The sequence below is a fragment of the Heloderma suspectum genome, chromosome 16 (genome assembly GCF_057233095.1).
Source record: "Heloderma suspectum isolate Gila_16-S chromosome 16, 16-S_ref, whole genome shotgun sequence".
NCBI lineage: Eukaryota > Metazoa > Chordata > Lepidosauria > Squamata > Helodermatidae > Heloderma > Heloderma suspectum.
This window is the reverse complement of record NC_139473.1, coordinates 8,725,644-8,749,152: the sequence shown is the minus strand read 5'-3', so window position 1 is coordinate 8,749,152 and position 23,509 is coordinate 8,725,644. Positions and strand designations below refer to the sequence as shown.

Here is a 23,509-nt window from a genome sequence, read left to right as displayed (position 1 = left end):
AAGTTAAAACAACAGCAGTAAAATCAGACATCTTAAGTTCACTGCAACTTACTTCCAAGTAACAGATTTTAGGATTGGAATCCAAAACCATAACAGCAATTCTCGCTAATTAGAAATGTGTATCTTTTTAATGTATTTAGTGTACTCCAACAAAATAGTAAGTACTTACTAGATCCTTATAGATAGCCACGCTACATATTATTTACCATAGTTCAAAATTTCGAAGGCAAATCCAAATCTGAAATATAGAAATGTATACATCTTAAGTTTTCAGGGTGTGGCTTGTGTTACTGTTTTCAAATTAGGTTTTAATAGACGAATTTCTCTTTAAAGAACCTCAGGAAACTGGAACGGGGGGGGGGGGGAATGGAATGACAAGAAGTATTTAAAAAAGAAAAAAGGGAAACATTTATATCTGGGTGGTTTTACTTTTCCTAATGAAACCTGGACCCCAAACAAATTCAGAGAGAGAGAGAGAGAGAGAGGGAGAGGGAGAGGGAGGAAGGGAGGTTGCCGTTTAGAGATCAACACAGAAAGTGAAATTGACCAACTCTCTCCTTTAAACAGTCGTCGGAAACTGTCAGCGCGTAGCGCCCGTTCAAGGAATCGGATCCACAAATAACACCCCCCCTTCCCACTTCTTGATCTTTTTCTTAAAAAAAAAAATTTAAAGCGGGGAGGTGGGGGCTCCATCCTCCATGCGTAGGTAGGTTTAATTTTTCTTTTTTTAAACAAACCTTTAGATCACGAAGGGGGGATTCGGGTCGACTTAGTTCTTCTCATTGGTTTCCAGATTAATCCCCCCGGCCCATGTCTAAAAGGAGAGGCTGTCAGGTCGCCCTTCCTGGCTTCTCTTCCCCGCGCCCGCTCCGCTCCTCCCCTTCCCCCCCAGCCAATCTCTCTCTCCCCCTCGCTGCCCAAACAGGTTCAAAGTACAGTGAAGGGGGGGAAAAAAGATTTGGCGATCTCTTGGGTCTCTCTTATTGTAAGGGATGTACGAAGCGTAGTAGTCAATTCCACGCGACGCCAGGCGCGCAGAGAGAATCCCAGCTGCTTCTCTCTTCTTTTTCTCCCCTCCTCTCCTGCCCACTACTACTACCCCCCCCAGTCCCTGCCCATCATTTGCATCTTACAAGAATGCCCCCGCCTGCCCACTTCATTTGCATATCTTATATTGCCTAATGGAGATCATCAAATTGGACTAGAGGCCCGTCGAGACATCCTCAGGGGAGACTATTCCCCAGCGATCTCCAGACGGAACAGGTGTCAGCTTCGAGTTTTGGGGCCTTACCAAGCAAAGGAGGTGGATTTTTGAAGGGCGATTTTTGGGGGGGGATTTGGGGGGAATTTTTTTCTCCCCTCCCCCCTTCCCTCTCCTTCCCCCCCTCACCCCCACTCCCTCCTCTTTTAAAATGGTGTCCAAACTGAGCGCTTTGCAACAAGAACTTCTCGACGCTCTGGTCCTCTCGGGAGTGACGAAAGAGGTCCTGATCCAAGCCCTGGAGGAACTGATGCCCGCCTCCGGTAGCACCACCACGGCCAGCGGGGGCTACGGGGTCAAGCTGGAGAACTTGCAGCTGTCCCCCGGCGGAGGCGGAGGCGCGGGGATCGAAGCGGATAGCAAGCCGGTGTTCCACACCCTCACCAACGGGCACACCAAATGCAAGCTGTCGGGGGACGAAGGCTCGGACGATGGGGACGACTTTGACACCCCGCAGATCATCCGGGAGCTGCAGGCGCTCAACACCGAGGAGGCGGCGGAGCAAAGAGCCGAAGTGGCCAGGATGATCAGGTAAGAGGGGGCTGCCAAAGGGGTGGCAGAAGCCGCTGGGCTTGTGCGGCGCGGAGAAAAAGGCCCAGCGCTGCGCGCAAGGTTCGGAGCAATGGAACGTTGGAGCGAGAGGGATGGAACGTTCGCATGGAAGGGATGGAACGTTCGCGGCGGGGAACGTTCGAACTCGGATGGGGCGTTGCGAAACCTTTGCCTTCGCTCGCCTCCGTCCTTCCTCGCCTCCGCGTTGGCAAAAGCTCACCTATAAAGCTAGCAGAAATGACGCTGGACTGAATATCTTTTAAAATTTAAAATATATCCCCAAACTTTCCCCCCCCCCATACCCATTATTTCGCATCTTTCCATCGAAACAATGACTCCATCAATCGATTGTGCGTGCGTGAGCGCGTGTGTAAGATCACACAACTTTGTTGTTATGCCTCTGCCCAACGCTTCGCCTCTTTATACTGCACAAAATCGAGCCACGTGAGTTTCACCCGATTTTTATCGCCCAATTGAGAAAAGTTGTCCATTCTGGGGGGAAAGTTTTTTGTTTTTTAATTGGGGGGGGTGTTCTTCTCTCTCCTCCCCCCATTAAAATGTATTGGATTGATTAAATTAATCTCCAAAAATGCAAGTATGCCTTTCTAACGCGAGGACCTCAGTCGTGTGCGCAAGGCCACCAGAGATCCGTTTCGTGGGTTCTTTGGACCGTGCTTGAAATGATCCTGCGACACAATCCTATGGAAGTTGACTCAGAAATAAGTCTCACGGTATTTTAATGGGGCTTACTCCTGATAAGAGTGTTTTTAGGACTGCAACCCCCAGAGATGGAAAACGTGTCTCTCTTTCCATGTCTTCCTTCCTAATAAAAATCCTTCCCTTCAACACACACGCACACACACGCTCGCTCACACACACGCACACGAACGTTGAAAAACGGGGGGGGGGAGGGCGACAACAAAACAACAAAAAAACCCAAAACACCATGATGCCAAGGATAATTTCCTAATTTATTTTCAGGGTGGTAAATGGGACAAAAAAGGGTATTCTTTCCTCTTGAAGGAGGTTGCGTGTGAAAAATTTAAGTTGAAAAATAGTTCTGTCGGATTTAATACCAGGGCTGCAATTCTCTACACATCCCTGGGAGTTGAGACATTTCTGCGTAAACAGACATAGGACTGCGTTCTAGGAGAGTCAAAAGAATCCATTGACCGGATTCTTATTAGAGTTTTCCTTGAGATCGACTTACCTAAACGTTGCATTTCCAGTGGCCCTCTTGATTCTCTCTAAACTCTCTCCTCCTCTGCTGTTCCCTTCAAAATCTTATTAAAAATTGTCCAAGGCGAAGCCAGAAAGGAAAAGAAAAGGAGAAGTTAAGAAGAAGTATGAGGGGAAATAATTTGGGCGAAATAAAGTGGGGAATATCTGATCTGATGGTTTACATATGTCTTTGCCTGAGTATATGCATAATACACATGTGATATTGTATACTGAGAGGGTATATATTATGCACTCACGTACACACACATAACATTACACTTCACAGTTGAATGTCCAAAATTTAGTGGATTATAGAATGTCAGTTGGATTCCTTAAATGTGATGATTTATCGAGACACAAACTTTATGACTGTCCGACAACGCGGATATTCTGCGTGTAGGTAAACGCAGAAAATTTCCAAGTGGACTTTGGGATTGCCTGAACGCGTTTTCCCCCACCGTTCAGAAGGCATAACACATGTGAGCGATCAGGCTTCGTCATTCACTGGCGTATAACCTCCGGGTCTTCAGACGTTCATAAAGTCTGCATGTCGATAAATTGCCACATTTTAGGGATCCAAGTGATATTCTAGAATTCTCTAATCTCTGTTTTCACGAATGTATAAGAGTCTCCCGAGATCTCTCCCGCATTATTATCCCAAACTCCATCATTCAGCAATAAACCATGATTTTCTTTGAAGAATACGAATATGAATACTAATAAATATATCCAGTCTCAGTCTCTGGAGATTGGCTTCGTAGAGAGGCGTGAGCTTAATGAAAAGGGAATCTAATAATAATTAACTACATGGAAACCCTTTCACTTCCTAGTAAGATTATTTTTTTGTCTCCTTCCCCCCCCCCCCAACCCCTTTTGTCTAATAAGGAACTTTTCTACTTTCATCTCCTTCTCGTTCCGGCTCTGAAACACCATTTGTTAGTTAAGTTTATCCGTGTGTGTGTGTGCGTGTGTGTGCGTGTGTGTCTTCTAACTGAAAGCTGAACGACTTTGACAAGTTGGTTACTAATTATCCCTCATAGTTTACGGGTGTGTTTTTTTTTCCTTTAGCAAAATATCAACTAAATAAACTCTGCTATTTATTAACCTACCCCTCAATTTAAAGAGGAGCTGCGAATTTATTCCTGGTTTAGGTCGATTTTGCAGCTCAGCCTAAGGGAGCCAGGAGATCGAAATGGCTTTCAGTCGGAAGGTAACTTTTTAAAGAATATTATATATTGTCAGAATCAATCCTGTGTGTGTGTGTATGTATCTGGATTGATTATGATGATGGAATGTATCTGATTAGAAATAATAGCTGGGTTAGGAAGGACAACCAAACATGTATATAACTCCTTTATTCCCTTCTCCCTTTTCAAAATTCAAACTCTTGAGTAGAAGATGAAGGGGGGGGGGTTGTTTTGTCTTGTTTTTAGGAACCTATTGATTCGGAGGAAAATCCGAGTTGTTTCCAGTTCTGCTCAACCAGATTTAGTGGGGTTTACTTCTAAGGGAAGTGGGGAAACGTGGTTGAGGCTGCAATACGCTTACCTGGGAGTAAATCCCCTTGAACTCTTGGGACTTACTTCTGACTAGACATGGATAAGATTGCACGGGTTAGATTGCAGCCTGAGTTCTTAGGGCAGGTCTTACTAGCGCCCTGTTCTACTCCTGTTTTTACTCGGTAGCCGATCTCCATGAGTTCAGTTGGACTTACTCTAAAGTAAGTGTTCAGCGCCCCAACTGAGTTCCAAGAAGCTGAATTCCGAACAAGCGTGGCGTCGATCGGGACAGTGTAGGCTGCAAAACTAGGGCCCATTTAGTCCATCTGCACGAAGTGGGATTTACTTCTGGGTAAACTTGCAGGATCGGAGCCGCTCTTCTCCTTGATTTTGGCGATGGGGTGAAGGAAGTCCGATCCTAGCCAGGTTTACCTGGGGGCAAAACCCATTGATTTCGATGGCACTGCAGGAAAATATATTCGGTCTAATCTGCGAGTAGGTTCCCAAGATGTCTGCTTGATCCATGTAGAGTATCTGGGAGTAAGTAATCTGTTTAAGTAATCCCATTAGATGGGCACTTACCTGGGAGTAAGTTCCCCTTGAATGGAGTGGGGCTTCTGAGTAGGCACGGATAGGATCTGCAGTATAAAGCGATTTATTTATTTTTTGCAGCCACTTTGGTGGATTCTAATCTTATTTACATCCAGGTTCATTTTAATGACCTTTACTCTCAAAGGCGCCTGACAGTCTCGATCCACACACCAGCCCAGTTAAGAGCCCAACCGTATGTGTGTCTACTTAAAAGGGACTTACTCCCAGCTAGGTGTGTAGAGGGTCACAACTGCAGTCAAGTCATATTGTCATATAAAACCCAACATCCGAAATTCTGGTTTAACATAATTGTCCAACTTCAGGGGCTAACAGTGCGATCCTATGTGTGCCTCCTCAAAAGTAAATCCTATTCTATGGGACTTACTCCCAGGTAAACGTGCATAAGATTCCAGCCTAGGATAATTTCATGGGGGTCCTTCTGACCTCTCAGATATTTCAGTACCACTTCCACTATATAGATTCTTGAAAGAGACATATTTATGTGTGTGTGTGTATGTAATCTATCTATATCTATCTATCTATCTATCTATCTATCTCCAGTGGCTGCATTTCAGAATTGTACATGCTGAAAGGAGTTTATCAGGAACCTGTTTTGAATGCCATAACACAGCCTGGAAAATATGTAAAGGATAATAAATCAATCAATGTTTATTGACAGTTTCCTTAAAATGTCCCGGTGCTACCTCATTTTATTTTGACTAAGCCTACCTTAACATCATTGTTTTAAAGTTTTCTCTCCCCACCCCTTTTTCCCATTTATATTTGTATGCTTTTAAACTCACTCTCACACACCAAGTATGCAGTTATATTTAACTGTAGGAAAGAGAAAATAAACCATATGAAAGATACAAAGCACGGACATGCCCCCCCCATCTAATAAAGAGTACTTCTGAACATAAGCAAAGCGTATTTGCCTCAAAACTAAAAGCAGCTTCCCTTCTCAGACATATTTATTTACCAGTTTTTGGCTCTAACAAGGGCCCCCAAAGCAGTTCCCATGAAAGAACAAAATCAAAGCAAATGTCATCAAATATGTATAATTATTTATTCATTTAAAGCATTTTTATTCCACTCTTCAGCTGAAAAGATTCCCAGAATGGCATACATACAGTCAATGAAAACAAGATAGTCCCTGCCTGCAGGATTACAAAGGGAAAGGGGATGGGGAAGGAAGAGTGGAAAAATCAGACTTGGCCACCACTTCTTAAATAACAAAAAATAAAACTTTGAAATCAAAAAGAGTAGTTTAAAAAAAACTTCTGTCACATATTAAACCCCATTATAAGGCAAGCAGAATAAGACTTTTTCATTGCCTATGTAAATGCCATCAGGGTGCAGCCACAGAAGAATTATTTCATAGGACACTGTCTTTTTGGAAATGTTTAATCAACAACGTGATGGAGTTGGTTTTGTATGTATTGGTTTATTATGGAATAAGTTGGACAGTATAAGTACAGAGAACTTGCACATTTGGGGCAGCATACCTCTGAACAGCAGCTGCTGGAGATCAACAATAGGAATAGCCCTACCTTGCAGGGAGATTGTCCAAAAACATTTGAGTGGCCACTGTCAGAAGCAGAATGTGTGGGACTCTCGACAGACCTTTGCCTGATACAAGAAAGCGGTTCTTATGTTTAGGTTAATCTGTCTGTTGTGTATCTGACCCGAACCTGATGGCGTGGAAGATGCCACACCATATAAACTTCCAGCACGTGGGACTCTGGCTGTTATTAATTTATTTCTATAAATCATCAACAGAAAAATACACAAGAGTGTGTGAATAAAAAAAAAGAAAAAGGGGGGGAAGAGGAGGGTTATTCATTGGTGCAGTTGTAAATCAAACCCTGGTTTTGTGTGTGTGTGTGTGTGTGTGTGTTGTGGAATGTTGGTTGGTTAAGAAGGGAAAAGGGAAAACTTAAGTGGAGATATTTTCCACTTCTTTCAGAACACGATCTTATATAAATAAACAGGAGCTTTGTAGTTGTTACTGTCCTGCTGGGAGGTTCCTCAAATATTGTCTTGGCGTGTGGCTCTTATTCCAGGGCGGAAGAGGCGCTGTTCCATTGGCACCCAATTCATGCTTATTCTGAATGGTAGTAAGATATGTTGACCCCACAGGATTATGAATTCGAACTCGTGGCTTGGTGAAAGCTGCATCCCTGTCTTGTCTCTGGATTCTCATATGCTAGAGGGACGGGGAGATGACTCAAAGAGGAATGGCAAAATCCAATAAAATAGGAGGTGGTAAAAATCCTTCAGCCCATCAGTTAAATTCCAAAATGGATAGTAGGGCAGTATATTATTTATTTATTTATTTATATTTATTTATTACATTTATATCCCACTTTTTTCCTCTTGCAAGGAACCCAAGGCAGCTTACATGGTCCCCCTCCTCTTCTCCATTTTATCCTCACAACAACCCTGTGAGGTAGATTAGGCTGAGAGTCAGTGACTGGCCCAAAGTCACCCAGTAAGCTTCACGGCCGAGTGGGGATTAGAAATCAGATTTCCTGAGTCCCAGTCCAACACGCTAACCACTGCACCACACTGGTTCTTTTTGGCCATCCAAAATGTTGCAAAATAGCAGGCCAGCTTTTGAGTTCTCCAGAATTCTTCATCAGGCTAGTAGCAGTTTTTTCCCACCCTTCCCCGCCCTGCCCCACTTAGTTTAACATCTAGTTCTGGAGTACCTGAAAGGTTGCTCACCATTTTGTCATGTTTTGGTTGGCCTAATAAAAGTATGACCTTACTACGGATGTTGGTAAAAACCTTAGGCAGGGGTGGCCAGCGTGGCCTTCCAGATGGCACAGCTCCCTTCAGCCTTAGCCATCAGGGACAATGGTGAGGGGCCACTGGAGTTGTAGGCCAAAACACATCGGGGGGGGGCAGAAATTGCCCACTTTTGGTCTATGCTGACTAGTAGCAATGGCTCTCCAAGATTTCGGGCAGGGGTTTTTCCGGGCCTACCTGGAAATGCCAGGGATCAAACCTGGGACCTTGAAATGTAATTGCTCTGCCTGCCACTGCGTGATGATCCTTCCCCTAAAAATAATGTAAGATTATTTTAAGATACAGTCTTCATGGACTGTACTATTGAGCTGCAGCCCTCCCCCATAGCTCAATGGACCAGTCTGTTGTGTTTTTGCATGAAAGGGTATATAGGATAGCTCTTTGCTATGGCATCTAGATGAGATCTCTCAAAACCAGGCACTGGAGGCGAGCAAACAGGGATGGATGTAGTTGCCTTTGTCTCTCATGAGCAGACCTTGGCTGGAGGCATTTGTCTGGACGACTGCTGGACAGACTAGATTGACCTTTGGTATGATCCTACAAATCAGCCCAGGGTTGGACCAAGATACTCTGCTGCCTGAAGCAGTGCAGCAAATTGTCCCTGTCCCACCTCAAATCAAGGTACATAGTATCTAAAGCCAGCCAAGTTATTTTGGTACATGAGGCAGAAAATCCCATAAGCATCTCTCCCCATCCCTGGCCGTAGAAATACAAAAATAACTAAGTAAATAACTAACAATTTGCTGCCCTTTTAGGACACCAGAAATCTGCTGTCTGAGGTGACTGCCTCACTCTGCCTCATGGTAGGGCCGGCCCTGAAACAGCCTGTACTCTAGTCTTAACGAATTCTGGGCTCACAATTGTGAACAACTCCACATCCGCCATCAGCTGAAAAAGTGAGGACACCAACTCACCCTTAAAAACAAAAGACATTCCTGAGTGTTAGTCAAAATAAAATAAGGCTAATTAAGTCATCTGCATTAAGTGGTTTCGAAAATGCACTTTGTGACTTTCTCCAGGACGCCTTGGTTCCATAGAACAGACCACACTGGTATACCATGGGGTACCCCCCCTCCATCTTCAACCCCCCATTCGTGGCAGTGGTCTTGTAGGACATTTTGAAAGGCAGCAGCTCATAATGACAGCTCTTATAGCCACACCCCCAAGGAGAATCCATAGCCACACCCTCAAGATAAATATTTATATCCTGCTTTTCTGTAACTTATAGGCAAAGGAGCTAACCATCTGGTTTAAAACTTCATCATAAACACATCCATCCCAGACAAACACAAACCACGAATAAAATTGACTTAGATTCCTGCATTGAGCAGGGGGTTGGACTCGATGGTCTTATAGGCCCCTTCCAATCCTACTATTCTATGATTCTATGAAATCTCATATTTATGGAGCCATGGCTTTAATCTTGTGCATAGTTAGCTTGGAGTAAGCGCCATTGAACTCAGTGGTGCTTACTTCCGACTTTCTAAGTGCAATTTGTAAACCCTCTGAGCTTTAATGAAAGATTTGCAGGCATCTGATAGGCCAGCTTTTAATTAGAAATGCAAACAATTTGAAAGTAAATGTTAACATTTAAACTGCTAGCATAAAGTAGAAACCCAGCAAAGGAAAGGAAAGGAGTCTGCAACCTTGACTTGATTATTTTCGTCATTCTCTCTCTTCATCTATGCTAAACTGAGTTTGAAGGCCTTGTTATCACTTCATTCACTTGCCAGATGAGGTGGGTTTGTCAAGGACTCTGTCAGATTGTGCCATTGCTTCTGCTCTGAAAAAAGATCTGGAGATGTACTCTCTCGCATTCCCCTTCCATTATCCCACTGGGGATGAGACCGTGATCTCCCCCCTAAAAACTCCAATACATCCCAACCATGGAGACATATGTGCACAGAGAACTTGACATGGGACTGCCACAGCTCTGGTTGCACTCAGGTTTGTGGTTCATAGATTGACTTCCATGAAACTAGTGGGTGCAAAACTGCTTCAAGAGAACCCACAGCTGTATTCTGTAGAAGGTGTGGGTCCCACAGATGGCAAATTCCCGCCTCCTTGATCTACATTTTGATTACTCCACTCTTGATGGCTGGAAGCTGACAACGTGGATTTGATTCCCCAGAAGTATTGCTTTAGAAGGGATGGGGGGTGCCTAGGAAATTCCACCTGTGGGGTTATATCTGTAAGAATACATTTGGCAGGCATGAATGTCATAACTTAATGTGGCAGTCCTCACGCAATGGTCCTGGGGGTGCCTCTAGAGCGGGTGTACAGTAATAGTGTAGTGAAATCAAATATGTTAGTGCAAATCAGCCTTCCCCAATCTGGTGCCCCCCAGATGTGTTGAACTGCAATTCCCATAATTCCTGGCCAGTATGGCCATTGGTTGGAGAAGGCTGGTGTAAATACTAGACCCGTCTTGAACGCCTCGTGGGAAGATGATAAATGTCTGAATCAGCCTTAAAGAAGAGTTTGAAAGAGTCCCATCATGGTCTCTTTCTCCAAAACCAAGATCCTACCACAAAACGCTGAACTGAACCTAAGCTAAACCATTCCCTTGAAAACCTCTAAGGAAGGAGATTCCCTAATTTCCCTCAACTGGCTGTTAATTGCCAAACTACTCATATAGATGCAAAGTTTTCCCTTCTAATATTTAAAATGAGCCTTCCTTTCTATACTTGGGTGTAACTTCTTTCTCTATCAGTCATTCTTTATCACTTGAGAATAATGGATGTACCATATAAATGGCTTGGTTCACCCATAATCAAACAAGCGGTCTTTCACCCGTGACACAAAGGTAGAATCGCCCATGTTCATGGTCATCCATCATCCAGGGCAACCCGCATTTGAATGCCACAGAGCAAGGCGTGGGTTCTGTGGATGTTGAGAAGGAAAGCATAAAAATGGGCCTTTACAATTCCCATGCCTGTACAATGAGAATTATTGTTATTACTGATGTTGCTATTTACAGCACCATCAGTGAACATCGGGGAGAGGAAGCCGTGGTCCTCCAGATGTGGTCAGACTCCGATTTCCATCAGCCCCAGCTAGCATGGGCAATGCTCAGGGATTGTGGGAGTTGTAGTCCAAAAACATCTGGAGGGCCACACTTTCCCCACCCCTGGTGTACATAACGCCTTACAGAATTACATAGGCAGGTCATAGAATCATAGAACAGTAGGGTGGGAAGGGGCCTATAAGACCATCAAGTCCAACCCCTGCTCAATGCAGGTATCCAAGTCAACGTATCTCTGACAGGTGGCTGTGTCCAGCCTCATCTTGAATGCCTCCAGTGTGGGAAAGCCCACTACCTCCCTAGGTAATTGGTTCCATTGTCGTTTACTCAAGGAGTTCACAATCTCAATGGTGAAAACAAAAGAGAAAGCAGAGGGGGGAACATTCTAGACATAAGTTTGCAAATTCAGCCCCATGTTCTCCTGAATGCAGGGAAAACATTTCTGGGGAGGGGGGGGGTGATCTGAAAAGAGACTTTGAGGTGTGGGGATATCAAATTCAAAGGCCTTCTTTTGGATACCTGCAATATCAACTGCACTCGCCTCCCCCCCCCCCCGAGTTGTATATTTTAAGTCATTTGTTCTGGTTTCTTTTTGTTTTTCTCTTTTGAACCATGTAATAACTGAAGACACAGATATACTATTGAGGAATAATGTAAATTTGAAACATTTGAGAGGGTGGCGGGGGGGATCTCTAGTTGCAGATCTTCTTCCACCAGCCCTTTTAATTTCCCCATCATTTGTTTGTTTATTTGTCTTTCTGCCTTCTATCTGAGGAGTGTAGGTGATTTTCCACAGTCGGTCATGTGTGCAGACTGGTCATGAACTGGATTGGGCCGGAGATGCCATAGAACAGCCACCTGGTGCCACCAAGCCTGGGAGCTGCTTCTTTTGCCAGGACGAGGGGTGGGGGGAATGCAATGTCAGCTCTTATGACTGACGAATGGTGTGCTCTCATGGCTCATAAAGCAGAGGGCAAAAATATAAAAGAATAAAGTCAAATCGCCAATGCGTAATTATAAAGCAAAGAAAATGCTGGCAATATGCAGGCAATCCTAAAATGGAATGGGGCGGTCTTTTGGTGGCAAGGAGGTAAAATCCAAACAGTGCCATAGCTATCTAGCCAGCTGTGGACAGGACCAGAGCCAAAAATGGGCGGATCACGCTTTTCCCTTTCTGCCACTCTCTTTTCCTGCCGCCCCCATTTCCCTCTCTCCCCTTTTCTTCCCATGCAGCAGACTGCCAAACAAGGCACTGATCACTTTTGCCAGGGGTCTGAACTGATCCCTGGCGTAGAATGATACAGCTGGAAGGGACCTCAAAGGTCATCTTGTCCAAACCCCCAGCAATGCTGTTTACAGTTGGTCATGTTTATTTGGGGAGTGGGTGTTGCATAAACAGAAGGCTGTGGTCTATCAGTGCTGGTCTTGGGAGTCCTCCGTGGGCCCCCTTCTTGAGTGAGCTGAGGAATGATGGATGTTGTAATCCAACACATCTGGAAGTCACCAGGACGGGGAAGGCTGGGCTGGGCTCTTCCTTAAAATGAAATAGATGAGAAAAAAGAACAAAGAGAAAAGGAAACAGAAGAAGAGGAACAAGCAGGCACTGCAACAAAAGGTTGCAGTGTGCAGTGCTCCTTGCCAGCCAGCCAGCCAAGGCCTGGTCCAAGATACGGTTCATTCCCCCACCCTCTGCTGCCTGGTTTTTTGTGTCCCCCCCATCCCTCCAACAGACACTCTGTGTTCTGTGACCGCTGAGCATGCTCAGTCGTCATTGGGCTATTGGAGTTAGGGTGGCCGTGTGTCCTCTTTTGCAGAGGACAGTCCTCTATTTGGAGATGTCCTCTACTCAAAAGGCCATCCTGCCTGATTCTGGCTTAAAGCTAAAGAAGTATGAAAACTGTTGCTCATCTGGACAGCTGGACAGGTGGGCACACAGACAGGTCACCTGGTCACACTCTTCTAATGCAAATCTAATGCCAATCAGTGTCCTCTTATGCCCCCTTTTGTCGTGCTGCATGTCCTCTTTAGGGGAGATTCATAAACGGCCACCCTATTCCCCCCCTTTATTTAAATCCCATAAACAAACAAACAAACAAATTGGAGGTGGGGGAAACAGAAGGTGAGGAAACACTGCCCTTAGCCAGGCTGCCATCCTCTGTCGCTCCACAGGCTTGATCCGTTCCCAGTGCAACCTGGCAAGGTTTTGTGTGGAAGAGAGTCACAGAGGCCCCAGCGGGCTCCAGCTTTCCCAGAGCCGGTGTTTTCAGGGCAAAGTTCCCCTCCTGTGCAAACAGAGCTCAAGCCCCTGACCCTGAGGAAGCTTTTGCAAAGAGCTCCCTGTTTGCTTTAAAAGGGGCCTTTGTATGAGTAGGAGAAGGAGCTGGGGGCGGGGCGGGGGGCGGGCAGGGAGTTAGGAAACCACTTTGGCTACACCCACAGCAGGCCTGGGTGCTGAGGCCAAAATAAGTACATTTTGGCATCCCGAGGAAACTCAGTTTATCACCAGGAGACACTATTTAGGGCACACAAACTATGTTTTGGGTCACATATTCTCTAAGATCCCAAGCTGCTGCTCTCCAGATGTGTTGGACTGCAACTCCTATCATCCCCAGCCAGCATGGCCAATGGCACAGGGCCGGCCCTACCATGAGCCAGAGTGAGGCAGTCACCTCAGGCCGCAGATTTGGGGTGACCTAAAAGGGCAGCAAATGGTTAGTTATTGACTTAGTTATCATTTGAATTTCTACGGCCAGGGATGGGGAGAGATGCTTATGGGATTTTCTTCCTAAAATAACTTGGCTGGCTTTGCATTCTCTGTACCTTTAGGAGGCGGGGGCACCATTTGCTGCTCTGCTTCAGGCAGCAAAATGTTTTGGTCCAGCCCTGTTTGATCAGCAATTCTTTCTTTGGTAAGAAAAAAGATAGAAGAGGTGGTGAGAAAACACGGGACAGCTACCAGTGGACTACCCATAGTTTCTCAGCGATTCTGACCCGGCCAGTCTCAGCTTTACTTCTGTAGCAAATAGCTCCACTGAGCTGAATAGGACTTGCTCCCTCGGTTAATCTGGAAAATCCATACTAGATGTTGCAGCGATCCAGATTAGCCTGACCGTGCAATTTTATGCATGTTTACTCAGCAGAAATTCAAGGAATTCAATGGGGCTTCCTCCCAGGTAAATGGGAACAGGATTGTAACTTCTGTCTGAAAAGAGATTCCTACATTACCATCACAAAACTATCTATCCCATATGCCTTTGAACAGCTTCCTCTTCCAGGCGTAATTTGTAAGGAGAGATGTTTTAGTGTGCCAGGAAAAGGGCATTGAGGTAGGGACTGGCGAATGTCAGTTCCATAGGTACATAGAAACTGTCTAAGGATGCAATCCTATGCGTGTTTAGACAGAAAATGTCCTACAGACTCCCTACATTCCCCAGCCAGCATGGGTAGTTAAAAGTATATACATACAAACAATAAGAAAGAATACACCGTTATTGTGCTGTAAAGAAACATAAAAGGTAAAGGTGTCCCCAACCAGTCATGTCCGACTCTAGGGTGCGGTGCTCATCCCCGTTTCTAAGCTGAAGAGCCAGCGCTGTCCGAAGACGCTTCCGTGGTCATGTGGCCGGTATGACTGAACACCGAGGTGCACGGAACGCTGTTACCTTTCCTGCCGAGGCGGTACCTATTTATCTACTTGCAATTTCTTGCTTTCGAACTGCTAGGTTGGCAGAAGCTGGGACTGAAGACGGGAGCTCACTCCGTCACGCAGCACTCGGGTCTCGAACTGCTGTCCTGCCGACCTTCTGGTCTGCAGTTCAGCGTCTTAACCACAAAACATACATCAAACCAATAAGGGGGGGAATGCAATGTTGTTGTGTTATAAAGGCCTAACCGTACCAAAAATAACCAATACCACATAAACCAAACGCGTTTTGACATACAGTCTTCCTCAGTGGTCGAAATGCATTCAGCTTACTTGGTGTTGGTTATTTTTGGTATGATTAGGCCTTTATAATACAACATTGTATTCTCCCTTATTGGCTTGATGGATGTTTCTTTACCGCACAATAGCAGTGTATTCTTTCTGATTGTTTTTATGTATATAGTTTTTAACTACATAGATAACAGAAGTTATTATTAGGCTCTGTTCTATGTATATTTATTATCACCAGTAAGCTCAGCCCAGTTGTTTCGTTGCTAGATTTCTAAGGGTTGGGAGATACCTTTTTTACACTGCAGCACTGGTCTGTCTAGCTTAGTATTGTTGACACAGACTGGCAGCATTTCCTCAGGGTGTCACGCAGGATTATTCCTTAGCCCTACCTGGAGATGCCAGGGATTGAACCTGCAACCTTCTGCACGCAAAGCAGGGGCTCTACCACTGAGGCACTTTCTCCCACAGTCCTATTTTTTAAAATCTCAAATTCTTTCTGTCCCGCGTTTTGAAGAAATTTGCGAATGTTGGTAAATTTAAAAAAAAAATCAAAATTCTAACCCATCTACGCTGGCCGAATTGGACAGGTACAGCTTTTTCCAGCCTGCACGCCATGTCGCTGTTAAAGATGAGCCTGTCAGGAAAAAAAGAAGTGGCAACCCTATTCAGCACATACGTGGTTGCCTCTACAGGGATTTGAAGCCAGCCTTTTGACTGCTAAGCACTGCAAGCCCTCTGCCTGCATGCATGACGATGGGGCCGGCCCTACCATGAGGCGGAGTGAGGCAGTCACCTCAGGCAGCAGATCTGGGGTGTCCTAAAAGGGCAGTGAAGTATTATTTATTTACTTAGTTATTATATTTCTACTGCCAGGGATGGGGAGAGGTGCTTATGAGATTTTCTGCCTCATGGACCAAAATAACTCGGCTGTCTTTGGGCACTATATACTTTGATTGGGGTGGGGTGGGGGCCATTTGCTGCTCTGCTTCAGGCACCAAAATATCTTGGTCCGGTCCTGATGAGGAATCAGTCCATTTTGATTTCTTCCATATTCACAATTTTTAAAATCTCAAGTTCTTTGTGTCCCGTTGATGAAGACATTTGCACATGTTGGTAAATTCTTATCAAAAACTGAACCAAATGCAATCCTCACCCATTCCTACCTACACTCAATGTAGATAGACCTCTGAAGGGTAAGAGTGAAGGGGCGGCCGTACACAGCTTGGCAGAATCCCCTTTTATGTGTGTGCACAGAGAGATACAGATTAGATAGGTTGTTTTATGCCGGAGAGAGCCGGGGGTTTTATAATCCAGGAGAATAAATTCTTGGCATATTTCTGCAGAGGATGTTGTCGAGTTGTATTTACCCACTCTTGTTGGGAGAAGTTGAAGGGTGGGAGAGGAGGGCAGGTAAACCCGATGATGAAACTTGCCCAGAACCACAGACCCAAGCCATCTGGGATTGGGTAATTTCCACTCTGCAGCAACATAAATCAGAGAGGGACGGCCTGTTTTCGTGACCAGGTGTATGTAGCGGTCATGCGTTTCTGTGACTCAGCAAATGTCCGACTTTGATCCAGGAACGCTGGGTACACAAGGAAGGCAACAATCACAAACTGGTTTTTTTGTATGTGTGTTTAAAATTACCACCCTAAACATTGTACACGCCGGACAAGTGCACCATTAAACCTTGCTTTCTGTTCAGGGGTGAATGCCTCACTTTGACTCTCTCCCACCCTCTCCTAAAAGAAATAGTTGGTTTGTGACCAGTTCCAGAACGGTAGTCATGCTGGCCTGTTGCAACAAGAACAACATGGGATTTTGTGGCACCTTAAATGACTTGACAGTTTTTTGTTGATGTTAGCTGGGTCTTTCTGTGTGTGTGTGTGGGGGGGGTTAGTTGTGAGGTGACAAAAGATGGGAAGATTAGATATATAAAAAGACAGTTGGGCCTCGCTAACAACCTGGCTGACTTACAATAGGGTGGCCAATTATGGGGTGCGTAGATATGTCTTTGCCCACTGCTGGTATATGGCTCCTGAAGTCTTTCCCTGGGGCTATTCAGCCCTCCGTACGTGGCCCCTGACATCTTTTCCTGGAGGAAATTCGATCCTTGAGTGGAAAAAGGTTCCCCACCCCTGATACAAAAGACACCCCCCCACACACAATCTCTGGGTATCAATATGTTAGACCACCTCCACTTGACCGAGAGACTAAAATTTGGCCCATGCGAAGCCCAAGTACAGCCCAATGGTCACAGACTTCTGAAAGGGGCACAATTTGTACATCTACTGGCCAAAATGGCAGCCATGATGTTTACCTCCCAATGGAGGGCAGTACTTCAGAGCGAAGCAGACATGGCCATAATTGTTTTATTAAACTTATTTAATAAGTTTATATAAACTTATTTAAACTGTTTTATTATATGTTGTACATCGCCCAGAGTGGCTGGGTGACCAGCCAGATGGGCGATTAATAAATTTAATAAATAATAATAAATAATATAATTGAGGTGAAATTTGAATCAGACTTGGGGCTGATTTCCTGTAGCAGCTGGTCATGCTTACTAGAATTTGCCAGCATAGCGGTATGATTAATGTTATAAAAGTTAAAATGCAAATGGCCTTGTATATTGGGGATGGCAGTTCCTGGGTTCTTTGACAATCTGATCCTGGGAATTGCTAATTCATCATGGCTTCCAGTCAGGTTCAGTTATGAGGTAAATTCAAATAATTTCCCTCCAAGTTTATATTTTCCGCTTGATGGGGCGGACATAATTTCCCTCCATGTTTCCAATGTTCCCCCTCAGAATTTCCAGACATTTGATATTACTAAGAGTAGCTCCGGGTTATCTTTTCATTTACTCTAGTGTGTATGCACGGCCCAAATTCAGATTGGGACCATCACACTCAAGGAGAGGAGGATTAAACCTCCCCCACAACCACCACCATTCGCTTCCCAAAATCCCTCCCATGGGAGCCGAGTGTTAACTAAAGAAAAAAAAGTCTCCATTGGCTTATAGGGGGGAATTTCACCAAAAAATGGTGTGTGTGTCGGCGGGTGGTGGGGATTTAACCCTCCCCACCTAGAGTGCCATGGTCCCAATCCAAATCAGGGGCCCGCACACTTACACTAGAGTTTAAAAAAAGACAAGACCCATCTATATGATTAGTGTAACATGTAATTTGGCTGTAAAGCAAGCTTTTTCCAGAACCTTCCATTGACTGGAAGTTAACTGTCTCTTCCCTCCACTTCAGCGAGGACCCATGGCGGGCTGCAAAGATGATCAAGGGTTACATGCAACAGCACAACATCCCCCAGAGAGAGGTGGTGGATGTCACTGGACTCAATCAGTCTCATCTCTCCCAGCATCTCAACAAGGGGACACCCATGAAAACCCAGAAGCGAGAGGCTCTCTATACGTGGTACGTCCGGAAGCAGAGGGAGATCCTCAGGCGTAAGTATTGTGTTTCTGGACACTCTGGTGTGCGTGCAAATTATGAAATTTGACAGGCTGCGTGTTTCGATTGATGGTCTGCATTGACGTATGTGCATCAATTGCTTTTTCACCCATGATGTCAAGTCTGTGTGAATTTTCAGATTGAATTGCCACATTAACCCTGTGGGAACTAAAACAAAATGCTCTCTCTCTCTCTCTCTGTGGGGTGTATGTGTGTAAAGTGACACAACAGTAAGGCAACAACGAGGTTCTGGATTCACTATGGGTGTAGTCAGTCTTAAGGTAAATATGTATAAGAGAGATAGAAAGACCAACAACAGAGTATTCAAAAATATATATTATATATATTTATATATATTTTGAGCTAAAAGTTTCAGCTTCTGCCCTTGTCAGTAGCTGTGCTGTGCTACTGACGAGGGTGGAAGCTGAAGCATTTTGCTCAAAATATATATATTTAAAAAAACTGTTGTGAGTCTCTCTCTCTCTCTCTCTCTCTCTCTCTCACACACACACATATATATAATCTTTAAATCTCACATTTTCCAATAAGAAACACAAACGTAGGTTGGTACACAGCCCATCTATGTAGACTAAATACTAATAAAAGTAAGTCTCAAATGTTAAAAATTACATAAAATACTAATAAAGATTATAAAATAGAGGACATATCTATCTAGATAAACATAACATTGTGCAATTACATCAAAAGAGAATAAGCAAAGAAAAAAAGACTGATTTATCCTAACAGGTCAAACAAAATGCTTTATAAGGGAGTCAGCTTGGAACCCTTTCTGCTGCGAAATATCAAATGTTGAGTAATGAAGTTATAAGAGGTCATAGGATGTGCGTGCATGTGTGAATTAGCCCTTGTATCTAGGAGGCCATGATCCACGTTAACTTGTACCTCTCAACTATGTGAGGACACCCATCTGTGTAACATTGGCATACGCTCATTCATATGGGTAGACACAAATTTAGAAATCATTATTATAATTTAAATAGAAATACAGTAAATCCGTAGTGTGGAAGATTGTGACCAGGTGATCTGTGTGCCTGTCTGTTCAGGTGCTAACTGGATGGGAAACAGTTCTTTAGCTTTAAACTAGAATTGGACAGGAGCGTCCTTCAAATAGACAATGCCTTTAAAGAGAGGATGGTCCTCTGGCAGCCCTTCAAATAGAGGGCTGTCTTCTGTAAAAGAGGACACATGGCCACTCTAACACCCACCAACGTTGTGGGTGGTGCATCCTGGCCTCGCAATCATGGCCTTTCTCCCATATACACATGCACCCGCAAAATGCTCATCCTGATATTGCATGCGCTGAGTAACTCTGTGCATTGCATCTGCCCTGCGGCCTCCGTCATTGACAGCCCCTAACACACATTTCTGGCCCTCCAGATATTTCTGGACTGCAACTGCCATAATCTCTCCCCTTTGGCTGTGCTGGCTAGGGCTGATGGGAGTTGTAGGCCAAAACATCTGGACAGCCATCCCTGTCTAGAGCCAGGACTGGAGCTTAAGCTTTGCTCTTACTTACCGCAGTAGCATCTCTTCAGTTTGGTACTTTCCTCCCCACCCTAGTGGGAGTGAAAGCGATGCTTCATTTATATGGACAAAAGGGGTGTTTTTGGAGTACACCAGTGGAGCGCGTTGTACCCCTGCTCCCACCCCAGTGTCCTCGGCTACTGAGAATCAAGCTGTTCCTTTCTCCACATCCACATCTCTGCGTCGACACATCGGCTTCATTTTAAACAAATGGCATTTCAAACAAGTAAACGGTGAGGAACAGGCCTATGCCTATGTAGATGTGCGTCTGTGCGCGCGCGCTACCTGTAAATTATTTATTTATTTGTTTAGCCAAAGAGGGTCCCAGAGCAGTTTACAAAGGTCAGTAGTTAAGACAGTCCCTGACTGCGGTCTTGCAATCTAAAAGATACGACACACAAGGAAAAGAGATGAGGAGGGAAGAAAGGGAAAAAAGCATGCTCAGGCACCAGTTCTTAAAGTTGCAGTTCTTATAACAACCAGCTGGGCTGGAAAGAGTTCAGGCAGCCAGAGGGAACGGCTATTGCTCAGTGACGGTTGAGGGAGAAGAGGAGCCAAAGGCAGGTGGTCCCAGCAGAGGTGATGGAATAGCTTGCTTCCCTTCTCTCCCTCTGCAGCAGTGAGATGGAGTGGCTACTTCTAGGTGACAGCTGAAGGGAGCTAAAGGCAGCTGGTGATTCAGCAGAGCCAATGGAATAGACCTCTGGCTCTCCCTCTGCTGGAATGGCTGCTTCAATATTGGAAGGAAAGCACTTTGTACATGCTCAAGCACGAATGTCTTTCTTAAATTTTTATCCCATTCTTTATCCTGAAAAAAATTCAAGGTGGCATACATGGCATTACCTCCTCCACCCATTTTATCCTCACAACAACCCAGTGAGGTAGGTTAGACTGAGAGATAGTGACTGGCCCAAGGTCACCCAATGAGCTTCACAGCTGAATAGGGATTGGAACCCTGGGTCCATAGTCTCGATCCAACACTTTTAACCACTGCCGTATGATGTCTGTTCTATGCTATATTGCACACTATAGAACTTTTTAAAAATTAACTTTGCATATTCTGGGGGCAGGGCTTGGCACTGAAAATATTTGTCATTGCTTGTAACAAGCTGCTGATGTCACAAGTTGCCTGCAGTGAAGAGCCTACATTCAGAGGGGGTTGGACTAGATGATCTTTGAGGTCATTCCAACTCTATGATTCTATGATGCTATGAACATATGTCAGGCCACTGGTCCACCTATCCCGGTATTGTCCACTGTGGCAGACAGAGACCTTTTTAACTGGAGGTGCTGGGCATTGAACCTGGGACCTTCTACATGGAAAACATGAAAGCTCTACCACTGAACTGTGGCCTCTCACCAATATAACATCTACAAATGAACATAGGAAGCTTCTGTATATGGAATCAGCTAAAAACAGGGAGGTAAGAAAGCCAAAAAATAACCCTCAGTGACACAGAATCACAGAAGTGCCTGTTTATTTTGTGTAAGCCTGCCCAGTTCTTTTGGAGACAAACTCCTTTTTCAGGGCCTACCTGAACTAATTAAAAAGGCACTGCACGTATACAAAATCAGACCCTTGATCCGCCTAGGCCAGAATTGTCCAGTCTGACTGGTTGTGTCTCTCCAAGGTCTCTGTCAAAGGTATCTCAGTGCTCTATTACTGAGCAATGGGCTCCAATCCCTACCCCGCTCATCAGGGAACTAAATTCTACAGTCTCCCACCTGGAAGGCTGCGTTTCCAAACCCCCAGGTATTTTTTCTATTTCTTTGGGGGAATAGGAGAAGGAATTAGGCTTTCTTCTCCAAGAAGAAATACCTTCCTCTCTTGTCTCCAGAGATCTGAGTAACATTAAATAAGCTATTGTGTCAAAGGCAACCAGTTCTCCTTGGGGGAACAATGTCATTAGGACAGAGTGATCCAATTAGCTGGCTGCAGTCTGGCACATCCAAAGATTAACTTGTTGACTCTTTTTTTTAATGGTACCGGAGGTTTCAGCAGAGCACAAGATATCAGGTGTTGCACGGTATAATTATCATTGTTTTGATGAATGGATCTGGGCTAGATCAGAGCTTCACCATCACGGCATGCATAAATCTCCCTGCTATTTTCTTTTCCTTGGCAAAGCTTCTGGGCCTTTAACAGCTGCATGAAAGGCAGAAATATAGCAGGTGAAGTTTTCACCATCTCCATACCTTTCACTTTATTAGTAGTAAGGCAACCAAATACAGGTTATAGCCAGAGCCCCATACAGGAAGAGCTTCACCTGTTGAATTGCTTGATTGCTGTTGAGGCCTGGGGAAAAAAAAAAAAGACACCTTAGGCTGACAGTTCAAATTCAGGTCTGACTGGGGGAGGGTTCCAAGCACTCTGATTGATCACCCTTCCTATTGTACAAAAGCTTCTCACCTAAATTTCTCCTTGGGTTTGGGGTTTTTGCATTACCTTATCTAGTTCCATTGTTCCATTTTTTAAATTTTGTCCAGAACATTGTGCATTCAGAGTTAGCTGTAACTTGCAATTCATAGGGCTGTTTGCATGTAAAAGCAATAAATCGTGGGTGAAAACCCACAATTTGCTGCAGCCCGTGCTCAGTGCTTTCTGTGGCCATTTTGAATATTCAACCCCCATTCCGGCCAATCAGGGGTTGCTATGTGATGTCTGCCCCTTCATGGATCACTGCCTTGTTGTGGCGAAGGGACTTGCGTAACTCAGTGAAGCCATAAGCTATGCCATGCAGGGCCACCCAAGACGGACAGGTCATGGCAGAGGGTTCTGACAAAATGTGGTCCACTGGAGAAGGAAATGGCAACCCACTCCAGTATTCTTGCCAAGAAAACCCCATGGAACGTATCACAAGGCTAAAAGATATGACGCCGGAAGATGAGCCCCTTAGGTCGGAAGGTGTCCAATATGCTACTGGGGAAGAGCAGAGGGTATTTCCAAGTAGCGCCAGAAAGAGTGAAGCGGCTGGGCCAAACCCGAAAGGACACTCAGCTGTGGATGTGTCTGGCGGTGAAAAGAAAATCCGATGCTGTAAAGAATAATATTGTTTAACTTGAGCACGCTCCGGGAGACAGCGCAGGACAGGAAGGCCTGGCGTGCTATGGTCCATGGGGTCACGAAGAGTCGGACACGACTGAACGACTGAACAACAACAACATGTGATGTCTGAACCCAGACACTATAGGCTAATCATGGGTTAAACAACCCACAGTTAATCTAGCCACTAATTGTAGGTTAACTAACTAATTGTAGGTTAACTGTGGGTTGTTTAACCCACAATTAACATACAGTGTCTGGGTTGGGACATCACAGAGCAATCCCCCATCAGTCTGATCAGGGGTTGAATATTCAAAATGGCCATGGAATGTGCCCGGCACACACTGCAGTAAATCGTGGGTAAATTAACTGTATGTAAAACAGCCCCATTAATAGAAAGCTAATTAACCCACACTTTGCCACAGTTAAGTGCAAAACAGATCAATGTGTGCCTCTCCCCCCCGCCGCAAAAAAACCCTCAGTTTTCATTATCAATGTACATATGCACATACATGCACATTTTATCACATGCTGATAAAATGCACCACTAAATGAACTTGAAGCAT

At 44.8% G+C, this 23,509-nt stretch overlaps 1 protein-coding gene and 1 long non-coding RNA gene across 4 annotated transcripts in view; one reads left to right on the top strand and one right to left on the bottom strand.

Moving 5' to 3' along the window:
* LOC146334934 (uncharacterized) overlaps nucleotides 1-904 on the bottom strand; it is a 29,036-nt gene extending 28,132 nt beyond the window's left edge. The window contains exons 1-2 of the long non-coding RNA XR_014786192.1: nucleotides 738-904; nucleotides 170-238 (exon numbers count right to left, since the gene is read on the bottom strand). This is a non-coding gene — a long non-coding RNA (uncharacterized LOC146334934). The remainder of the gene's footprint in view (nucleotides 1-169; nucleotides 239-737) is intronic.
* Nucleotides 905-982: 78 nt separating this feature from the next.
* HNF1B (HNF1 homeobox B) overlaps nucleotides 983-23,509 on the top strand; it is a 77,523-nt gene continuing 54,996 nt past the window's right edge. For all 3 annotated transcript variants that reach the window (XM_084823313.1, XM_084823312.1, XM_084823314.1), the window contains exons 1-2: nucleotides 983-1,792; nucleotides 18,152-18,351. In XM_084823313.1, coding sequence (XP_084679439.1) covers nucleotides 1,413-1,792; nucleotides 18,152-18,351 — 580 coding nt within the window. In that variant the 5' untranslated portion in view covers nucleotides 983-1,412. The remainder of the gene's footprint in view (nucleotides 1,793-18,151; nucleotides 18,352-23,509) is intronic.